This window comes from Eucyclogobius newberryi, unplaced genomic scaffold (assembly GCF_026437365.1).
Source record: "Eucyclogobius newberryi isolate DKJ021-1_F unplaced genomic scaffold, fEucNew1.0.hap1 SCAF_18, whole genome shotgun sequence".
Lineage (NCBI taxonomy): Eukaryota > Metazoa > Chordata > Actinopteri > Gobiiformes > Gobiidae > Eucyclogobius > Eucyclogobius newberryi.
In genome coordinates, this window is record NW_027315812.1 from 18,889,871 (window position 1) to 18,908,360 (window position 18,490).

The following is an 18,490-nucleotide window of genomic DNA, read 5'->3' on the forward strand; positions in this document are numbered from 1 at the left end:
AAATAAATAACTGAAAAGTTAATAACAAAATAAATACCCAAACCAAAAACTACAGAAAATGATGAGGACGTTATTCCACCTCTAAATGTAATTCATTGTCATTAAACCAGACTTTTTATCTTAACACTTCTTTATAATTCTCTTAAATATCAGAGCTTTACAACATGATACATGTATATTTATAGATGGATATAACAATCCATCATTATACGTTACGTAAACAGAATATTTCAAGCCGAATTATTCCAAAAGTCCGTGTTGACTTCTCAGTCTTTCACGCTGCTGTGACGTGCGCGCTCCCGACGCCAAAGCCTCACGGCGATGACGTCACAAAAGTGGGAGGAGATATACCACTGTTCAGGAAGTAATGCGGAACTAAAAAACTTTTTTGGAACCATGCGCCAATGAGCAGCTCCATAGGCTTCAATGGCGGCCATCTTGGCTTCCGGGGGCTTGCATTTTACAAGCATTTTTAAGTGCTCTATAAAAAAAAAAGGTGAGGTGATTCTCAGAAATGTTTATGTTGGCCAGGCTAACGCCCTAGGAGGAGTTTGGAAAAGTGGAAATTTCAGAGATTTTGCGATTTTCACATTGGGGAACATGGAGGTTTCTGTCCTTGCTAAATCGATGCCGTAAGAAATTTGACATTGCTTCAAATTACTTTTTTCGATAAGGACACAAAAATAGAATTTTGTGCAAAATTTTTAACATTATTGTAATATTTTTTTTTCTCTCTTCCCATTTTTGTCCAGGCTTGAAATTTTGAAAGTTTTACGACGGATTCAATTGTTTAGCTAGAACACTATTGACTGCGCTGCACCAGGATGGAGCATGCGTCCTGTTCAGAGCCGGCAGCGAACAGTCACGGGGCAGCCCCCGAAAAGTCTCAGGTACAAAAAACTCATTGAGATAGTCGAACTTAAGCACACATTTTATTTTTTATTATTTTGTAAGTTAACCAGATTTGAAATAAATAATTAACTGATTTTAATTGAATATACAGTTACCTACATGTAGTAAGATCCTGTTTAACAAACATCTCTTCAGGTTATTTCTCATGTTTTGGAAAGCATTTTCAAAAAATATTACACCAAGGACATACTTGGAGAAGAAAATTTGACAAACGTCAAAAAACGCTATTATGACGGATTTGTTGAAGATCTTCAACAGGTAGGGTAACTGCTCCGAGGGCTGAAAAATGAAATGACTAAGATTCATTCAGATTTTCATTGTTTTACAGGCTTGTGCAGAATTTAATAAATGTATACAGGAATACGAGGTTCTGGAGAGTCATATTAGTCAGGCTCAAGATAAAACAGCAGAGATCGAGGGCAAAGAGTGTGAGAAAATTAAGCAAAACTTTGATGAGAACAAAAATATCATCACAGGTAACTAAACGTGAAATTGTACGTGTACCAAATGTTATGTTTCATGAAATGTTATTTTTATTTTCCCAGTACAATCAGTCTTTCCACAATGTGTTGACAAAGACCTTCTTGAAATGAACAACCTCATCTCTCCATGGGACTACTTAAGTGCTCCAAGACCTAAACCATTTCCAGAGCCTCCAGAAAAAGGTAAGTGATTGACATCTTAAGGGACTATACACATACTAACTAATAATACTGCGTCTCCAGCCAAACCAGATCCAACAAGACCAACAGTCTCCTACTTGATGCACACATCTCGGACGCCACAGGATGATGGTTATACAACCATTCCACAAGATTTAGATGTCAGCGTTACAGTTGATCCAAGTTCAGATGAAGCTAACAACCAGACAAAGCCACAAAAGGTGAGCAATAACAAGACGCATCAGGCAGTACCACTATAGTGCACTCAGATTTACATTTTGTGTTTTAGAGGACAAAACTAGACAAACCCAAACCCAAATGGAAGGGTGGGCCAAGTGCCACAGAATGCATTGAAGGACAGAACACTCTTCAGAAAATGAAAGATCGACAAAACTTTCTACGCAATCCACGGTTCCTTCCCCCAAACGCTCAGTGTGGAGGAACTTTAATTTCCTCAGATATGGAGAGGAGGAAGGGAGCAGGAAGAAAAGGGACAAACAAAAGGTTCTAGTGTTATTTATATATACGTCACGTCTGATTCACCACAACAGACCGCCTCCCATCAGTTCTGTTGTTATGAGACCACAAACTCTTTATCACAACAGTTTTATAACTTACTGTAGTCTCTTCACTGGTCTAAGTAGTTTAAATATCACAACATTTCTAACTTAAACCACCAGCAAAAATATAACATGTACATGACCACAAATACCACTTCCTGCTCAGGTTGTGATTGAGCTCAACTCCTTTTCATTTGCAGTGACGATTGTCTTCAAGTCTTCCAGGCAAACCCCCCTGTGCTGGTTTTTATTGAGTACTCTGTTGGACAGGTTTATGAGGTATATGTAAAGAGAAAATGTACACTCACACTTATAATAGCAATAAACTTATTCAGAAGAAATACTTCTTCTTCTTCTTCTTGTTCCAGGCCACTCTGGAGTTGAAAAACATGACCTCTGCAAGTCGCCATGTTCGTGTCATTCCTCCAACCACTGCATATTTCTATATTGGTCTTGGTAAACTGAAGAATCAACTTAGTTAAATAAAACTGTATGAAAATACTACTAATAATTGAAAGGATATGTGACGGGTGTTTTTACAGGGAGATTCCCGGGTGAAGGTGGCGTCGTGGCTCCAGGCATGAGCTGTAAGTACAATGTTCGCTTTGCTCCGGACTCGCTGACGGATTTCCAGGATTTCATTGTGGTGGAATCTCTGTCTGAAGATCCGCTTGTTGTCCCGATTGAGGCCCGACGTCCCCCTCCAGTCTTAACGTGCAAGTAATCTAATCTAATTCCTCACACATATTGTAGGTAAGTTGAAATAATAGTGTTTTTCTTTATGCCACACCATATGCAGTACCAAGAGTTCTGGACTGTGGATATTGTCTGGTTGGAGGTGTTAAGTTTGTCGAGTTTTTATGCCAAAATGTTGGTCTATGTCCCGGAACCTTCTGCCTAATTCCTAAACACCAGTGGCCACCCTCAAATCTCAGGGTGAGATTTACTCAATTTAACATCTGATCTGCATTAAAACAATGTCAATGTGAAGCTCAGATCATTCTTGCTTTGGGAAAAACAATCTCACAATGTTTAAGGGTCATTTAGAATAATCCCTTCTTTGCATTATTGTGTGTTTGTACATACATCTAGTCCGTGTCCAAATCTCTCTTCACTGAGCATCCGCCCTTTGCAGTCAGCCCCTCGCTCTTCTCTCTTCAGCCGGGAGAGACCACTGCAGTTGAGGTGTGGGGCAATGTTATTGTACAATGTCAAGTTAAGTTCCTACAGCAATCCTCAGTTATTCTTTATTTTCTAGGCTGTTTTCTTCCCATCAGCTGTTGAAAAAATCTGTCAAGTCTACACCATTGTGTGTGATAACTGCCAGGTGAAAGACATTTGTGTACAAGGTTAGTATTACAGTATTTGTCTTCTTTTTACCTTCTCACTAACTGTAAGATGAGTTTATCTTTGTCGCCCTTCGAGGCAACCTCTGCTGTGATTTTGGGCAATATAAAATTGAATTGAGTTAAATCTTCAGGTGAAGGCCAGTTGATCGCGCTGGAGCTGTTATTGGTCCCTGACGAGCGAGATACTCCCACTGCAGGGGAGCAGCATGACCTCACAGCTGAGCACTTTGTGCGCTTTGGTCCTTGTAATCCTAACTCCCTGCAAAAGAAGAAGATTATTGTCAGGAACAATGTGTGAGAGACATATTTCAGTATATTTACAAATGTATTCAGGGACTTTATTTGTTTTCCATTAAAATGAGCAAGATGCAATTTAAATTGTACTTTAGGGGAATGCATCAGCAAAATGGACATCTGATCTCATTTTTCTCTTGGATTACAGCCACTTGGAGCTGCCTTTTCATTGGCAGATCGTCAAGCCCCATCTGCAGCCCCTCCTATTAGCAGGACACACTCAGTCCTCACATGAAGAGTTTGTCCAGGTCACAGACGACACTTTCCATGTTAGCCCTGAGTCTGGGCTGTTGGCCCCATGCCAGGATCATGAGTTTTTGGTCACATTCTGGCCTAAAGAGGTACTGTGCACTCCATACAGAAAATACTATGATTTATGCCTGAAATCTCAAATATATTCAGTTTACATTTTGATATTATAGGCCTGTAATGGTATTATTATTATGTCAATCCTTTTACTTTACAGCTGAAAGATTATCACAGTGTTTGTCATTTGATGCTCTCGGATGTTCCTCGGCTGCAGTCGGACTCGAGGTGCAGTTTTTGTTACATCAAGCCTGACTTCACATACTTGGTTTATTAAGCCAAACATTTGTGTTTATGAAATCTAGTGTCCAGGTCGTGTCCAATGAATCCAGTGATGTCATTGGGATGGAGGTAGAGGTCAAAGGGTCAACTGAGCCCTACCAGGTCCTGTTGGAGCCCTATGGCTTTGTGGTACCAGGGGAGCTTCTTATTTGTACCTCAACTCGCAAACAATTCAAGGTCATTAATTATGACATAATTACACAGTCTTTTGAACTTGTACTTGTACTTAAGCTGTATGTTTCCTTTTGTGTTATTCTGCAGATGTGGAATCACAGCAAAGCTTCAATCTCATTTCAATGGGAGAGAATAAACAGTGGCTTTCACATCATGGAAGTAGAGCCATCTAGTGGTCTCTTAGGTTTGTCACATCGTGCTCAATATGTGAACTATTGTTGTGGAATGATTAAAGCATACATGTTTGTTTGTTTGTTTGTTTGTTTGTTTGTTTGTTTTACAGAAGAAAATGAATGTATTGATTTTGCTCTAATTATGACTGGAGGGAAACCAGAAAAGGTAGTGACTAACATGATCTGCCACATTAAGCACCACTACGAACCAGTAACTCTGCCAGTGGAAGTCACCTTTAAGGTATGTTATGTTCACGTATTATTGCTCTGCATAATTAAAGTACTTTATACACTTTTGTTTCGTTTTTTGATTTCCTGGGAAGGGTCCCACTGTTACCATCTCTGTGCCGAGTCTTGACTTTGGGCTCCTGAGACTCGGGGAGCAGTGCCAAACAGCTCTGCTCCTTGAGAACAACACACAGGTCGAGGCGTCATGGCAACTGGCAGAGAAGTCATTACACCAGAAAGAGCCTTATGAGACTCAGGTAACTAACACTATACATTTCAGAATACCTAAGAGACTTTACAAACATAACAGAGTTATGTGTGTATGTGTGCTTAGATTTCTGTGGAGCCAAGCAGAGGAATCCTTCCCCCATTGAGCTCTGGTGTTGTGAACGTAGTGTTTAGACCTCACTTCTGTCAACAACTTCAAACTGAGCTGGAGCTGACTGTGGAGAATGGAACTGGATGGTGAGGATGTTCACATGATTTAAGTCCAGTGATTGAAGTGATCTGTGATCTGCAACACTTTCCCTTGTCTCTGCCAGTCACCTGTCAGTACAAGCCAGTGTGCAGTCGCCTCAAGTGTGCCTGCTGAACTGTGAGCTGCACCTCTCTCAACTTTACATGGGAGTTATTTCAGAGGCCACTGTGACGCTTTTCAACCAGACATTGTTAGCTTCAAACTTCAAGTGGCGGGTACAGTTGTATTTCCAAATAATCAGTTAAATAAATAAAAATACATTATAAATGTTATATCTTTTTATGTCAGCCACAACTTCAAGGAAAACAAGCATCGGTGTGTGAAGCTACATTGGAGCCAACGTGTGGTACTCTGGGGCCGAATGCCAGCGTGGATATTACACTTAGATTCATCTCGCACACAGAAGTACGTATAATACAACTACTAGACAATTGCAAAGTGGAATACATACTGTATACAGTAATATACAATGCTGAAAGAAGAGTGTACAAGAGCTGCTTTGAGATGATCTGAGTTGTTGTTGTAGTTGTAGTTGTTGTTGTTGTTGTTGTTGTTGTTGTTGTTGTTGTGTTACTTTTGATGGCGGTTGGAAGCCAACTGAAAAGGTGCATTTACCGCCACCTACTGCAGTTGTAGTCTTCAAAGTATGCGTTTTACGCTATTCTGTAAAGAAAAAAAATCAAAGGAGAGAGAGAAAGAGAGGGAAAACTTTGTGTGGTGTTTTATATATATATATATATATATATATATATATATATATATATGAGTTTTATATTCACTTTTTCAGCATGAGCTAACTGAGGTCGCAGCTCTTTGTGACATTGAGGATATGAAATCGCCGCTTGTTCTGAGACTCAAAGCCGCCAGAACAAAGACTCTGGCTGTATCTTACTCTTTGGACACTACCAAGTAAATCTGATCAAATTCAATCATTAGAAATACAAAAAGGAAATTAAAAAAAAATCTTTCATTGCAGTTTACCGTCTGATTGGAGCTCCTCAAAACTTTTACTTGACTTTGGAGATATTATTTTGAAGAAAGCTGTTACTAGACAGTTGAAAATAACCAACAAAACGGCAATTCCAGCCCCTTTCTTCATAGCACCTGAGTTTTTCAATGGCAATGCCACTGACGTGGATGGTCAGTCACAGAAAAGGTAATGCAGCTCCACTCTTGTCTCAATAATTAACTTCAGAGCAAACGTGTCTTGACGTACATTTTAATGACAGATCAGCTTATGTAATGAGGCCTCTTCACTCTGCCCAGGCCAAAAAAGTAGAAGAAAAAATACATACAGGTAATTATAGAGATTAGAGACAGAAATGACATTTTAAACAAAACAATGAACTGTTTTAATGCATTTGCAGATTTTGTGAGCAGCTTGCTCACTAATGGAAAAGGAGCAGCATTTTTTGTCACGCCTGATAATGGGATGTTGGGAGCATTTCAGACGCAGACTGTGGACGTGACTGTCTACACCGACATGTGGGGAGACTACACTGATAACCTCATATGCAAAGTCTGTCTTTCATTTTCATAAAGATTCAGAACAAGGAAAGATCAGCATGTATTTGACCATATTTGTCCACAGGTTGGAGAGCTTGAGCCCACACTTATTCCTATGCAGATGACAGTGAAAGGATGTCCTCTGTATTTCCAGTTGACTGGTCCACATGTACACAGCCAAAACAAAGGTCCAACCATCAGGTTTGTAGTCGTTGTTTGAGTTGGTCAATACATTAGGCATTTGCTTTAAATCTTTTATAACAACACTAAGGTAACAATACCTAATTACAGTAGGTATGTGACAAAATATTATCACGATATGCTACTTTTCCTTTTAAAATGCCTTGAAAAGCCTTTAGTGCTGTCCTCACTGTCATACTTAAAATGTGCTCTATGTAGTTCCTTCTTTTTTAGCAGCTGCAACAGAACAATTCACTCAAGTTAAGGATGTCACAATGTCAAATTTTAGCGTTAAGATTATTGTAACTACTACTATTTCTCAATTTTGTGACCAGCTTTATGAAATTCAACTGTCTGAATGACAAAATATTTCAATGATGTTGTTACCTGAATAATGATGTCATTGATGTCATGGTTATTGTTACATTGTAGATTTGGCACCCATGTATCTGGTGGTGACACAGTTTCTCGTTCTCTTCGCATTAATAATCCCACCACATTCGGTATGTGTGACAAAGTTTCTACTCCCTAATGTTCAACTTCTTATTTATGAATTATCTTTATGTGTTTCCAGATATTCGCTTGGACTGGAAAATCTATTACTTAGATAAAAATGACGATAAGCTAGTGGATCTCGTGACTGTGTACGGAGAAGCCCTTCCTGTTAAAGATATAGACGGCAATGTGGTGTCTGTCAGAGCCAGAGGCTGGGAAAAGGATCAAACCTCAGACTCTGTAGTAACATCAAGCTCATCCCTCCAAAGCCTGATTGTGAGTGGATTTAACCACCACACAAACACAACATGACACTGAGTCATCTCATCATGGCGCTCCTCTGGGGGTTTCCAATGGCATCATAAAACGAATATAAAACATATATAAAAATACATTTCAGAAGAAGAATCAGAATCGAAAAGGATTTACATGTATAGCCATTGTCAATGAACAAAATTCACAAACATAGAAACTTGTCTTGGTGATTCGATGCAACATAAAACAATAAACAATACAAAGAATGAATAGGTCAAAAGAGGAACAATTCAAGTCTACTATGGGATCAAAATAACAATAATAAGATAAGATAAGATATTCCTTTATTGTCCCACATGGGGAAATTTCATTGATGCAACACAGGGTCTAATCTAAGAACAAAACTAAAAAATAGGCTTAATATGTACACAAATGTACAGTCGTACAAATATACATAGTGTAGGAAGTGAACAGCTCAGTGATTGATTAAATTATGGTTAAAGTGACAGTGTTTAGAAGTGTTCATGAGTCCAACAGCAGAGGGAAACAAACTGTTCTTGTGACGGGAGGTTCTGGTCCGTATGGACCGTAACCTCCTGCCTGAGGGGAGTGGCCTCCTGCCTGAGGGGAGTGGCCTCCTGCCTGAGGGGAGTGGCTCAAATAGTCCGTGTCCAGGGTGAGAGGGGGCGGGGATCCGACCTACACGTCCCAGAGTCCTGGAGACGTACAGGTCCTGCAGAGATGGAAGTCTGCAGTCGATCATCTTCTCAGCAGAGCACACAATGCGCTGTAGTCTCTGTTTGTCCCTGGCTGTGGCTCCAGCGTACCACACGGTGATAATTTTTTTTTCTTCTTCACTCTACCACATGTTTCTTTTATCAGCCTCCGGGTTCAGAGGAAGGAGAATGTTTAGATGAGGAGGACACTGAGAGCGCGCCGGCCTGTTCACATCCATATCACAAGAAGAACTTAGTTTCTGTTCTAATCAGGCCTCATTTTGGGAATATTTCAGACTACCCATATTGCATCACACCCCAACAAATAGTATGTTAATTTGCTTTAAATGCATATTAAATATAAAAATAATAATATATCTTGTTATTGTTACTATATTGTCTTTGTCTGATTTCAGATCATTCCAGCCAAAGGAAGCAGCACACTTCATGTGTCTTTCACCCCACTGACACTCACAGGTTCTTCTGACTCTAAATGTGAGGGAAAGGCTCTGGGTTTTATAAGTCTAGACTCTGAGGTAATCTACTGAAAACCATACATTGTTATGACAAACATGCAGCCATTTCCTTTCTTGTCTTTGTATGTTTTAGACAGCTGTGTGTGTCCCGGGTAAAGTTGGTCGGATCCACGGTTTGGGCTTGGAACCCCTCAGAATGAATCTACAGGCAGTGGTTAAACCTGCCACGTAAGTAATTACACAAGTGCTGTTCATGTCCCCCAAACTCCCAACACAGTCCAAGTCATGTCAGATGAAGTCTGCCCAAAGGAGCTCAAATGTTTTCTGACTGAGTTGCAAATCTTCTCCCGTTGCTGCAGGATGTTAGTTCAAATGGATGAAGACGAGGAGATTTTGGAGTTTCGTGCCTCGGCCGGTGATTTAGTGAGACAAGAGTCAGATACAAAGGTGGGTCTTTTTAGCAATGGGTTCTTTGAATTATTTGAATAATTCACTTCAATACATGGATTCATTTAAAAGGAACTTGATGATTCATTTTCAGAATCAGAAAAGGTTTCTTGCCATTGTCTATGAACAAAATTCCCCAAAATAGGAACTGGCTTTTGTGATTTGGTGCAACATACAATGAGGAACAATAATAAAAAACAATATATACAGAATCAAATCGGGCATACATTGTAGAAAAACGATTCAAATTTACTATAAGATAAAAAATAGGCTTACTATGCGCTCAAAATGTACAGGTGAATTTACAGATGTAGTGCAGAAAGTGAACAGTGCAGTGAGTGAATGATTAAATAATAGTTGTATTGATTAATTAAAGTGATAGTGTTTAGAAGTGTTCATGAGTCCAACAGCAGAGGGAAAGAAACTGTTCTTATGGCGGGAGGTTCTGGTCTGGATGGACCATTGCCTCTTGCCTGAGGGGAGTGGCCTCCTACCTGAGGGGAGTGGCCTCCTACCTGAGGGGAGTGGCCTCCTGCCTGAGGGGAGTGGCCTCCTGCCAGAGGGGAGTGGCCTCCTGCCTGAGGGGAGTGGCCTCCTGCCTGAGGGGAGTGGCCTCCTGCCAGAGGGGAGTGGCCTCCTGCCTGAGGGGAGTGGCCTCCTGCCAGAGGGGAGTGTCTCAAATAGTCCATGTCCAGGCTGAGAAGGGACCTGTTCGTCCCAGAGTCCTGGAGACGTTCAGGTCCTGCAGAGATGGAAGTCCACAGCCGATCACCTTCTCAGCAGAGCGCACAATGCACTGTAGTCTCTGTTTGTCCCTGGCTGTGGCTCCAGCGTACCACATGGTGATGGAGGAGGTGAGGATGGCCTCAATGATGGTCGTGTAGAACTGCACCATCATCTCCGCTGGCAGCTTTGCTTTCCTCAGCTGGGTCTTCTTGATGAGGGAGCTGATGGTGGGCTCCAGGTTTTTACCGCTGCACCAGGACACCAGCCGGTCCACCTCCCTCTTGTAGATTTCGGCCGCATAATTATTATAAGTAAATGTAATTATTATATTTCATTCAGAATTAACAACAAAATGCTATACTTTATCTTTGATTTTGTATTTCAAATATATAGTGTAAGTAACAGCTTTCTAAATATTGCCAGCACACTCACTGTAGAGGTAAGCAGAGTGTGAATGAAAAGCCCAAGGAGAACATGAGTCTAAAGGTTGTGAACCACTGAGGTGCTTTAGATGAGGTATCAATCCCAAAAGGCACAATCAGACAACTGTTTTTTTTCTTCCGCAGCTGCTGAAAACACAAGAATTTGACATAATGAAGAGTTTTAGGCTACTCAACACCTTAGAAATGCCTCTGCAATTTACATTAAAGACGCAGCCCCCATTTTTAGTCCTTACACCTCAACCCCCAACCCGCTCTAGTCCCTTCAGCAACACCTCGACGGGTGAGGGCAGCTCTCTGCGGTTGCAACCACAACGAAGTATGAAGGTAAAATAAGAAGTGGTTGTGCAATAGAGAGATTTGAATATGCAATTTATTTAGATTTTTCATTCAAGTTTTCTTCTTGTTGTCGAATAGGTGAAGGTTGCGTTCCACTGCTCCGATTTCCTCATGGGCTTTGCAGACTTAACAGATGATGAAATGCCAGACTCCATTAAAGTAATTCAGAATTCAAAAGGAGAAAGGAGGATGAGGTTTGAGCAAACACTAACGATTAACTACATCAATGGCAGCACACAGGTATGCTATATTTGTTCATTTTAATGAATGGATTAAAGGAGCACTATGTCATTTATCTGGTGGAGGGTCTGCCACCTGCTTGTCTCCATGGAGATGTTACTGCTTTGCCTGGAATGTTCCAGATGATCTTAAACTACAGATGTTTTAATCACCTTGAACAACATGCATTTGGACTGAGAAGAGTCTCCACAGTCCAGAGCTTTGTGGTGGAACCTCCATCAGAAAATGTCCCTGGTGCATCTTTGAGAATGTAGTGATTTCCTCTTGTCTGGACTGTAGGCCGTGCCTCTTGTGGCCTACCTGGATCTAGCTTCTCTCAGCTTGTCAAATGAAAGTCTCGACTTTGGTATCAGCTGTGTGGGAAAAACACAAATGAAGGATGTGAAATTATTCAATGTTGGGGCTAAGACGTTTTGGGAGTCTATCATAGGTAATTTGATCATAAAGTAAAGTTTTTGTGGCGCAAATATTCTAGTATTGATTTACATGTGTCTGCAGAGTCTGACAAAGAGGACTCACACACCTTTAGTGTAACACCTGAGTTTGGAGTCCTAAGATCCAAAGACCTCAACTGTCCACGGTTCTGCCAATATCTACAAATCAGCTTCACACCGAGGTAAACCCTTCACAAAGATGTTTTTATAAGCTTGTAATGTAATATGACTCAATATAAAATGTGTGTGTGTTTAGTGAGGTCAGAGAGTACAGAGCCAGGGTTGTTATCCACTCTCCACTTGTGAAGACGCCTCTCATCATCTGTTTGCAAGGAACTGGCTCCTTTAATGGATGTATGCCAGAGCAGCAATGATACGACAACAAACAAGACTTTTCAACTCTCATCCAAGAGTCATTCTCAATCTGCAGATCAAGTCTGAAAGCTCAGATAGTTATACTAATTTGATTAGGCCCTGTCCACCGGTGGAACCTTCTGATAATAGCTGTTTACTGTTTCATTTGAAACTGTTCTTCTTTGTATCCTAACAGCCCTGTAACATGCTTTCAAAAATATCATATATCATATATATCATATTTCAAACATCACTGAGTACCTGATTAGCATCAGAATGCTCCATGGCTTCAACACACTATTGTATACAACCAGTAAGTAGAGCGTTGAACCTCCATTCTTGGAGGGATTCTCTTTTTTTTTTAAACAAAAATGGCCTCCTCAACTCCTCTATCTAACCATATCCTCCTGCTTAGAATCTCCTCGCTGTCCTCAGGAGTGGTTTGTGGCTTTGAGATGCACGCCCTTCTGTGGTCCTGAATTTGCATACCTTTCAACTTGAAAACAAAGTTTTCACTGAAATGAATGGGAGTGAATCAGTGATAAACTTCAAATGAATGCCCCAAAACTATATTTAGGGATTTCTGTTGAATAACCAAAGACTAAAGAAACGCATAAGACCAGTATTTTTTTTGGCTTGAGACAATTCGCAGAGACAATGATAAACGTTTTTAAACTTGACTCAAAGTCAATCTTATATGCATGTATCAGATGCATGTATCTTCTCATCAAACGCCTGCTAATGTTTCAAGTTTTATGATAAATGAGCGGCAATCAATATAAAGTATTAATTCACGTTATGATTCGTGTTTTCTTATGAGCTTTTTTGGGGGGTAATTTTACCTGTAATATTTACTTTGTCATTTTATTTTTGGGGGTGATTTAAGTGCAGTATTTATTATGTTAGATTTTATATAGTTCTTTGTATTGTTTGATGTCTACTTTTTACAGTTTATTGGTTGAGTAACAAAGTATAAAACTATAACTGCATGTCTGTGAGTTAATTTATCACAAGCTACAGTTAGCAGGCTAACTTCTTTGTTTTCAACTGAAAAGGTGCATTTACCACCACCTACTGTAGTTGTACGTCTTCAAAGTATGTGTTTTAAGCTATACCGTTAAAAAAAGGAGTGAGAGGAAGAGGAAAAGAGTCAAGCAGGATAAGTGCTGCTTATTGCTAACACGTGAATAATGGAATACACTTTGGATTATTTAATCAAACACGCGGAACCTGGTTGAATATTTACATCATTTATAGTCACAAAGCAAATTAAATAGATGAATGGGTTTGTATTTCTAAATTACCGGCACTATTTGGAGACTTTCATTGACCAAAAGCAGAGGAAACCTAGCTTATCAGCTGCTGACGTTATTTCCTTAAAAATATAAGTTGGTGGCCGGTTGGTGGTGATTTCATACACCTATGGTCTCTGTTTCTTTGTGCAGAATGTTTTCACCCAAAAGTGGGCGGGACTCGATGTCGGGATACAACACCTCACTATGTGCCACTGTGTTGGGTCATTTTCCCGAAAGGATTCTGATAAGCTAAATAGACAACTCTTATTTCTCGCAGTTTTTTCTGATTGGATTTCTGGATTTGATTAAAACATTCATCAACTTCTCTGTCTATGGCTTGTGTGTTGCCAGTATCAATTGTTTGTTGTATTTTGGAGCAAATTGATAACATTTTAACAATTTGTATCGCCTGCCTACCTTCTAACACTGCTTTCACCCAAAAGGGGGCGTGGCCTTAGCGCTAGTCCAAAAGTACCCGTACTCCTTTTATTACACCTACTACCGATTCCGTGGTGCTATTGTGCCTTCTCTACTTTGCTTTACAAATAGGGGCATTATTGTGTATTTAAATTTTAAATATTTTGAGAAAAGTTTGCAACTGTTGCACAAAATCATAAAGATTTTGGGAAATTCTTGGCAAAATGTGCGGCTTTGCCACACACAGACTGTGACAATTAAAAAAAAGTATAACTTTTGATGGCCCACTCCTGAAGATGAGTCTCAGCAAATTTCAGATTAATCAGACTAACGTCCTTGGAGGAGTTTGTAAAACTATCAAGTGTAAGCATGTTTAAATTTTGGAGATTTGACAATTTTCCTATTGGAATAACATGGGAGGTTTCTGTCATCGCTATGGCTACGCCGTAACAAATATGACATGGGTCTCATTGACTTTTTTGATTGGCATGCCAAAATAGAATTTTGTGCAAAATTTGATACATTTTGGAATAACTAAATGTTGTGGTCCCTATTCAGAAGCAATTTTTTTTAAAGGGCCCATATCATGCAAAATCAACTTTTCAGACTTTTTAACCTTCTTACAGTGCTATTGGTACCTTGTATATGTGCCCTAAGTGTTTTTTTTTTAAAAAATTGGTTCCTGAAGTCTTTAGCCTCCCTGTTTCAGCCCATCCTCCAGAAAGCGCTCTGTACCTGTAACGTCATTGCTATGGCTACGTCGTACAAAATAGGACTTTGGCCCCCCATTAACATTTTTGATCAGGATGCCGAATTAGAATTTCGTGCAAAATTTCATGTCATTTGGAAAAACTAAATTGTTTATAGGCCGCTCTAAAGACAATATAATTCAAACTTTGGGAAAAGTTTGTGACTTTGCCACACATACACCGTAAAACATTTGATAATTTTTAATGCCCAAGTCCTGAAGATGATTCTCTCCAAATTTTAGGTTGGTCGGGTGATTTTGAGATTTTCCCATTGGATCACATTTGTGGATTCATCGCTACGGCTACGCCGTAGGGAATATGACACAGGTTGTATTTTTGATCGGGATGCCAAAGTTTCAATTTGTGGGTCAAATTTGCGGCTGTGCCGCACAGACACCATAAGACGTATCATAAAAATTCTGATACATTTTGATGCCCCACTCCTCAAAAGGATATTCCCCAAGTTTGAGCTCAATCGGGCGATTGCCCTCGGAAGAATTTGTTAAAATGTGAAGCGTAAAAATTTGGACATTTCAGAGATTTAGCAATTTTTAGCAATACAATTATTTTTTTCTGTCAAAGTAAAGTTAAATATCACTCTGTAGGTGGCACTATCGTGCATATATCGATGTTTTCACAATGAACAGGTTCAAGCTTGAAAGTTTAACATTTTTAAGGAACAACTAATTAGGCTCGGCCTTATCTAACGGTTTATTAAAAGGATTTTCCGGTGTAGGCACTTTCAGTGTAAGAGCACATAATAATACAGTGGTATAGATATAATAGGGCAACAACGCAACTTACTGTCTCCAGATCACTATGTTCAATTCATTTTGGGTTTCATCATTTGTAATATTGTTTAAGTTGATCAAATATGTGCTTTTATGTTAACAACGCTGCTGATCTCTGCTTCTGTTACATATATTCCCTGCAGCAGAGGTCGTGGGGACCTTTAACTTTTAGCAGATTGTCCTTGTTTATGCTGTTATTGTGTCTGTCTTCTCCAGTAACTTGTAGTTAAACCACGTGTCCACCAGAGGGCGCGCGCCCCCTCCTCGGCCCCGCTGCCTTGGAAACGCACGAGCGCGTCACCGTTTCCTGAATCTCACGTTGTTGTGACATCAGAGGCGAAGCTCCGGGGGAAAGTCGCAGCTCCTCACTTCTGTAGCGCGGGAGGAGGAGACGAACGAGCGCACGGCGAAAACTTTACTCTCAAACAAGTCCAGAGCGTCAAGCTTTTCTGCCAAATCAACATTGAGCTGTGGATTACGCACGTATCGCTGCTCGTGCTGCAGTTTCTTCCTCTGTTTCCTGAGAGCCCAGTGTTTTGGAAAGAATTGCTCCGCTGGGATTTTGCGTTCCTTTGTATTACATATATTTTGTGTTAAATTGCACTCCCAGAGAAGGCCTAATTCATCTTCATAAACCGTGCTGCCAGATCTGGGACATGGACAGACACAGATAACAAGGTAGGAGACTGTCCACTTCTCTGTTATTCTTAGTGTGTTTATTGCACCAGTGTTATTTCCTGTTTATAAAGCATTTGTTTGCATTTCTTTTCTCATGCAAAGACACTAAAATAACATATGTCTGCATACCATCACTGCTTTTTACACTTCAATTGTAACCAGGTGCCACATATTTTGACTACACGTTTATTTTATGTACTCAGCAGTAACGGTATTTGTAAAGTGTGATGTGTTTTTGCACATTCTTCCAGACAGTCATGATTCAAACTGGTCTCACTAATATTTTCCTCTTGTCCTCGAAAATCCTTCTTCATTCTTTCTTTTCCACTTTTCCTCACCAGCTGTTCATGGTTTTACTGGTCAAATGTGTAAAACAAAATCCCTTCCAATATTCGAAAAAGGATTATGATTTCATTTGTGTCTAAATAGTGGGAAATAAATCCATGTCAAGTGGAATTGAACTGCAGTTTCTCAGCACATTGGCGGCTGCTGTGAGGACTTTACAAACAGGCCCAAAGTGAGTCAAAACCAAGCCGCCCACTGATACGCCTGGTGTGCCTCAAACAACACAATATTGCTGATAACACCTCCACAGATTTCACTGTGGAAATGACCTTTTATGGAAGTCCATTGCACAACACATATTACAATTGACTTTACATTTTTGTCTGTAATAAGTTGTGTTTATGATCCTGACTCAAAACATGCCACTTCACTTCTGCTCTTCCCAGAAGTCCTCTGGTCATATGGTCGTGGGTCAAAAGTTGCAGCGACTCACAGCGGCAGCACATTTTTATTTTGTTTCACTTGCGTTGCCTGGTAACAGTTGAACACAGAGCAAGTTTTTCATGAGATCAAGTGCACAGACAAGGCTAACTGTTCAAACAAACCTTTAAGTCAGTGTTTGCATATAGACTGTGCTCAGAGTCAGAAGTGTCTCCATCTTGTCTGTAAATAATGTTTATTATAGAAGGGCCTGTCTCATCAAACATTCAACATTTGTCTTATTTTCCACAATTTATAACTATTGTTTATTTGCAAATGACTAGAATTCTCGGGATATGGCTGTACAATATGAAAACCGTATTCAAAAACTAACTAAAAGTTGAAAGCAATTTAATTTAAAGTGAAAAAAATATTGATTATAGAGTAGATACTAAACTATACTATGCAGAAAGTCTTTTAACCCGGATCATACTGTAGTCGGCTACTTTGCAGTAAAAGTAAAAGTTCCATCTCTCAGGGGGAAGTTAGGGCTGCACGATATTTTGCAAATTAATCGTAATGGCAGTTTGAGTCGGTGTAAATATCAAATAGCAAAGACTGCAATCATTTAGGTAGTAGATTGCCCACTTCCTAAAACATCACAAAACTACACGTGATCGCAGCACATTTATTTCTAACATCATGCAGCCGTTGTTCAAGTATCTTCAGTAACTAGTCTTGTACAGAAGCATAAACAGTAGGAGACAGAGCACACACAGTAACACATTTACTCCAAGTCAGAATACATTTAACCTGCAGCTGTCTTGGCCTCTTTTATTTATCGTCCGGAGTTGGTCTAGGTCGGCCCCCTTGTTTCCAGAGAGCCAGAGGAAGTGGTCCTGATTGAGCTTTGTCTGCACAGCCTGTCTGCCTGTGAGGCTCAAGGCTGTGTGGACGTCCGGAAACACAACATGCTCCCTGACTGGACAATAACACTCCGTATGTGTACTCTATGCAAACTGCCCTGACCCCCCCATGCGCCGGCGGCCATGTTGGTTTTCTCAATAAGGCAGAAAACCGAAACAGATAATTAGTTGCAACCACGAGAGCATGTGGACCGACATCGCCTTTTTGGAGTTTGGAAATATGAGATTCAAAACTGGTAACCCCGAGGAACTTGTGTATTTGTGAGTGAAATCCTTTGGTTGTGTACTCTTGTTGTTGTTTATGCGTTTTGCACTTTCTAGCATTGTCTATCGGCCTTAAAGTGGTTTTGACAGGCTGGACGACTCATTGAACTAAAATGCAGTTAAGATAAATAGATTTAAAATTTGATGTGATAAATGTGATTACAGAATAACAAATTTGTTTAGGTTTATAATTACACTTCCTGTTTGTAATTGATGACATCACACTAGGAAATTACACAGCAAAAACTGGGCAAAAACTCATCTAATATCACTTTCTTGATTTGACGAATAGAAATATATGAGAGTAGTTTTATTTTGTTGAATGAATGTTTAAAAGAGTCAAAAAAGTTGTTGTAGAGTATGCATAAACTTGGACTGGAATGAGTTTCTTAGTGTGATGTCACTTCCTGTAATTTTCTTCTTCTTTTTCAATGTTTTCTCCACAAATACCTACTCGATTGGTGTAAAACTATACTTTATATGTACAACAGGTATAAATACATGAAATAAAGTCAATATTTTAAAATTGTAAAAACCTGTCATAGGCACTTTAAATCCCGAGCACAAGCCAACATTTAGTTTTGGCTAAAGAATACCTGTCCAGTTTGTAGTAAAACAGGGCAGTGGGTTAGTTATAGT

At 39.8% G+C, this 18,490-nt stretch overlaps 2 protein-coding genes across 2 annotated transcripts in view; both read left to right on the top strand.

The window, feature by feature from the left end:
* Positions 1-762: 762 nt before the first annotated feature.
* Positions 763-12,151, top strand: LOC140364331 (deleted in lung and esophageal cancer protein 1-like). Its single transcript, XM_072450429.1, has 38 exons — positions 763-890; positions 1,048-1,170; positions 1,241-1,388; positions 1,446-1,577; positions 1,638-1,795; positions 1,864-2,078; positions 2,335-2,413; positions 2,503-2,590; positions 2,677-2,850; positions 2,934-3,070; positions 3,227-3,319; positions 3,393-3,483; positions 3,615-3,777; positions 3,926-4,118; positions 4,244-4,311; positions 4,389-4,542; positions 4,627-4,723; positions 4,823-4,953; positions 5,036-5,197; positions 5,275-5,405; positions 5,483-5,633; positions 5,707-5,823; positions 6,206-6,327; positions 6,395-6,574; positions 6,648-6,715; positions 6,786-6,937; positions 7,010-7,125; positions 7,537-7,607; positions 7,679-7,875; positions 8,737-8,898; positions 8,987-9,106; positions 9,180-9,274; positions 9,406-9,493; positions 10,786-10,986; positions 11,077-11,238; positions 11,518-11,668; positions 11,737-11,854; positions 11,929-12,151. Exons 1-38 carry the CDS (start codon positions 825-827, stop codon positions 12,044-12,046), a joined length of 4,992 nt encoding a protein of 1,663 aa, XP_072306530.1. The 5' UTR covers positions 763-824; the 3' UTR covers positions 12,047-12,151.
* A 3,455-nt stretch (positions 12,152-15,606) lies between these two features.
* Positions 15,607-18,490, top strand: part of map3k22 (mitogen-activated protein kinase kinase kinase 22) — a 36,472-nt gene continuing 33,588 nt past the window's right edge. Inside the window, exon 1 of the mRNA XM_072450889.1 lies at positions 15,607-15,956. The gene's annotated coding sequence lies outside the window, so the exon portion shown is untranslated. The remainder of the gene's footprint in view (positions 15,957-18,490) is intronic.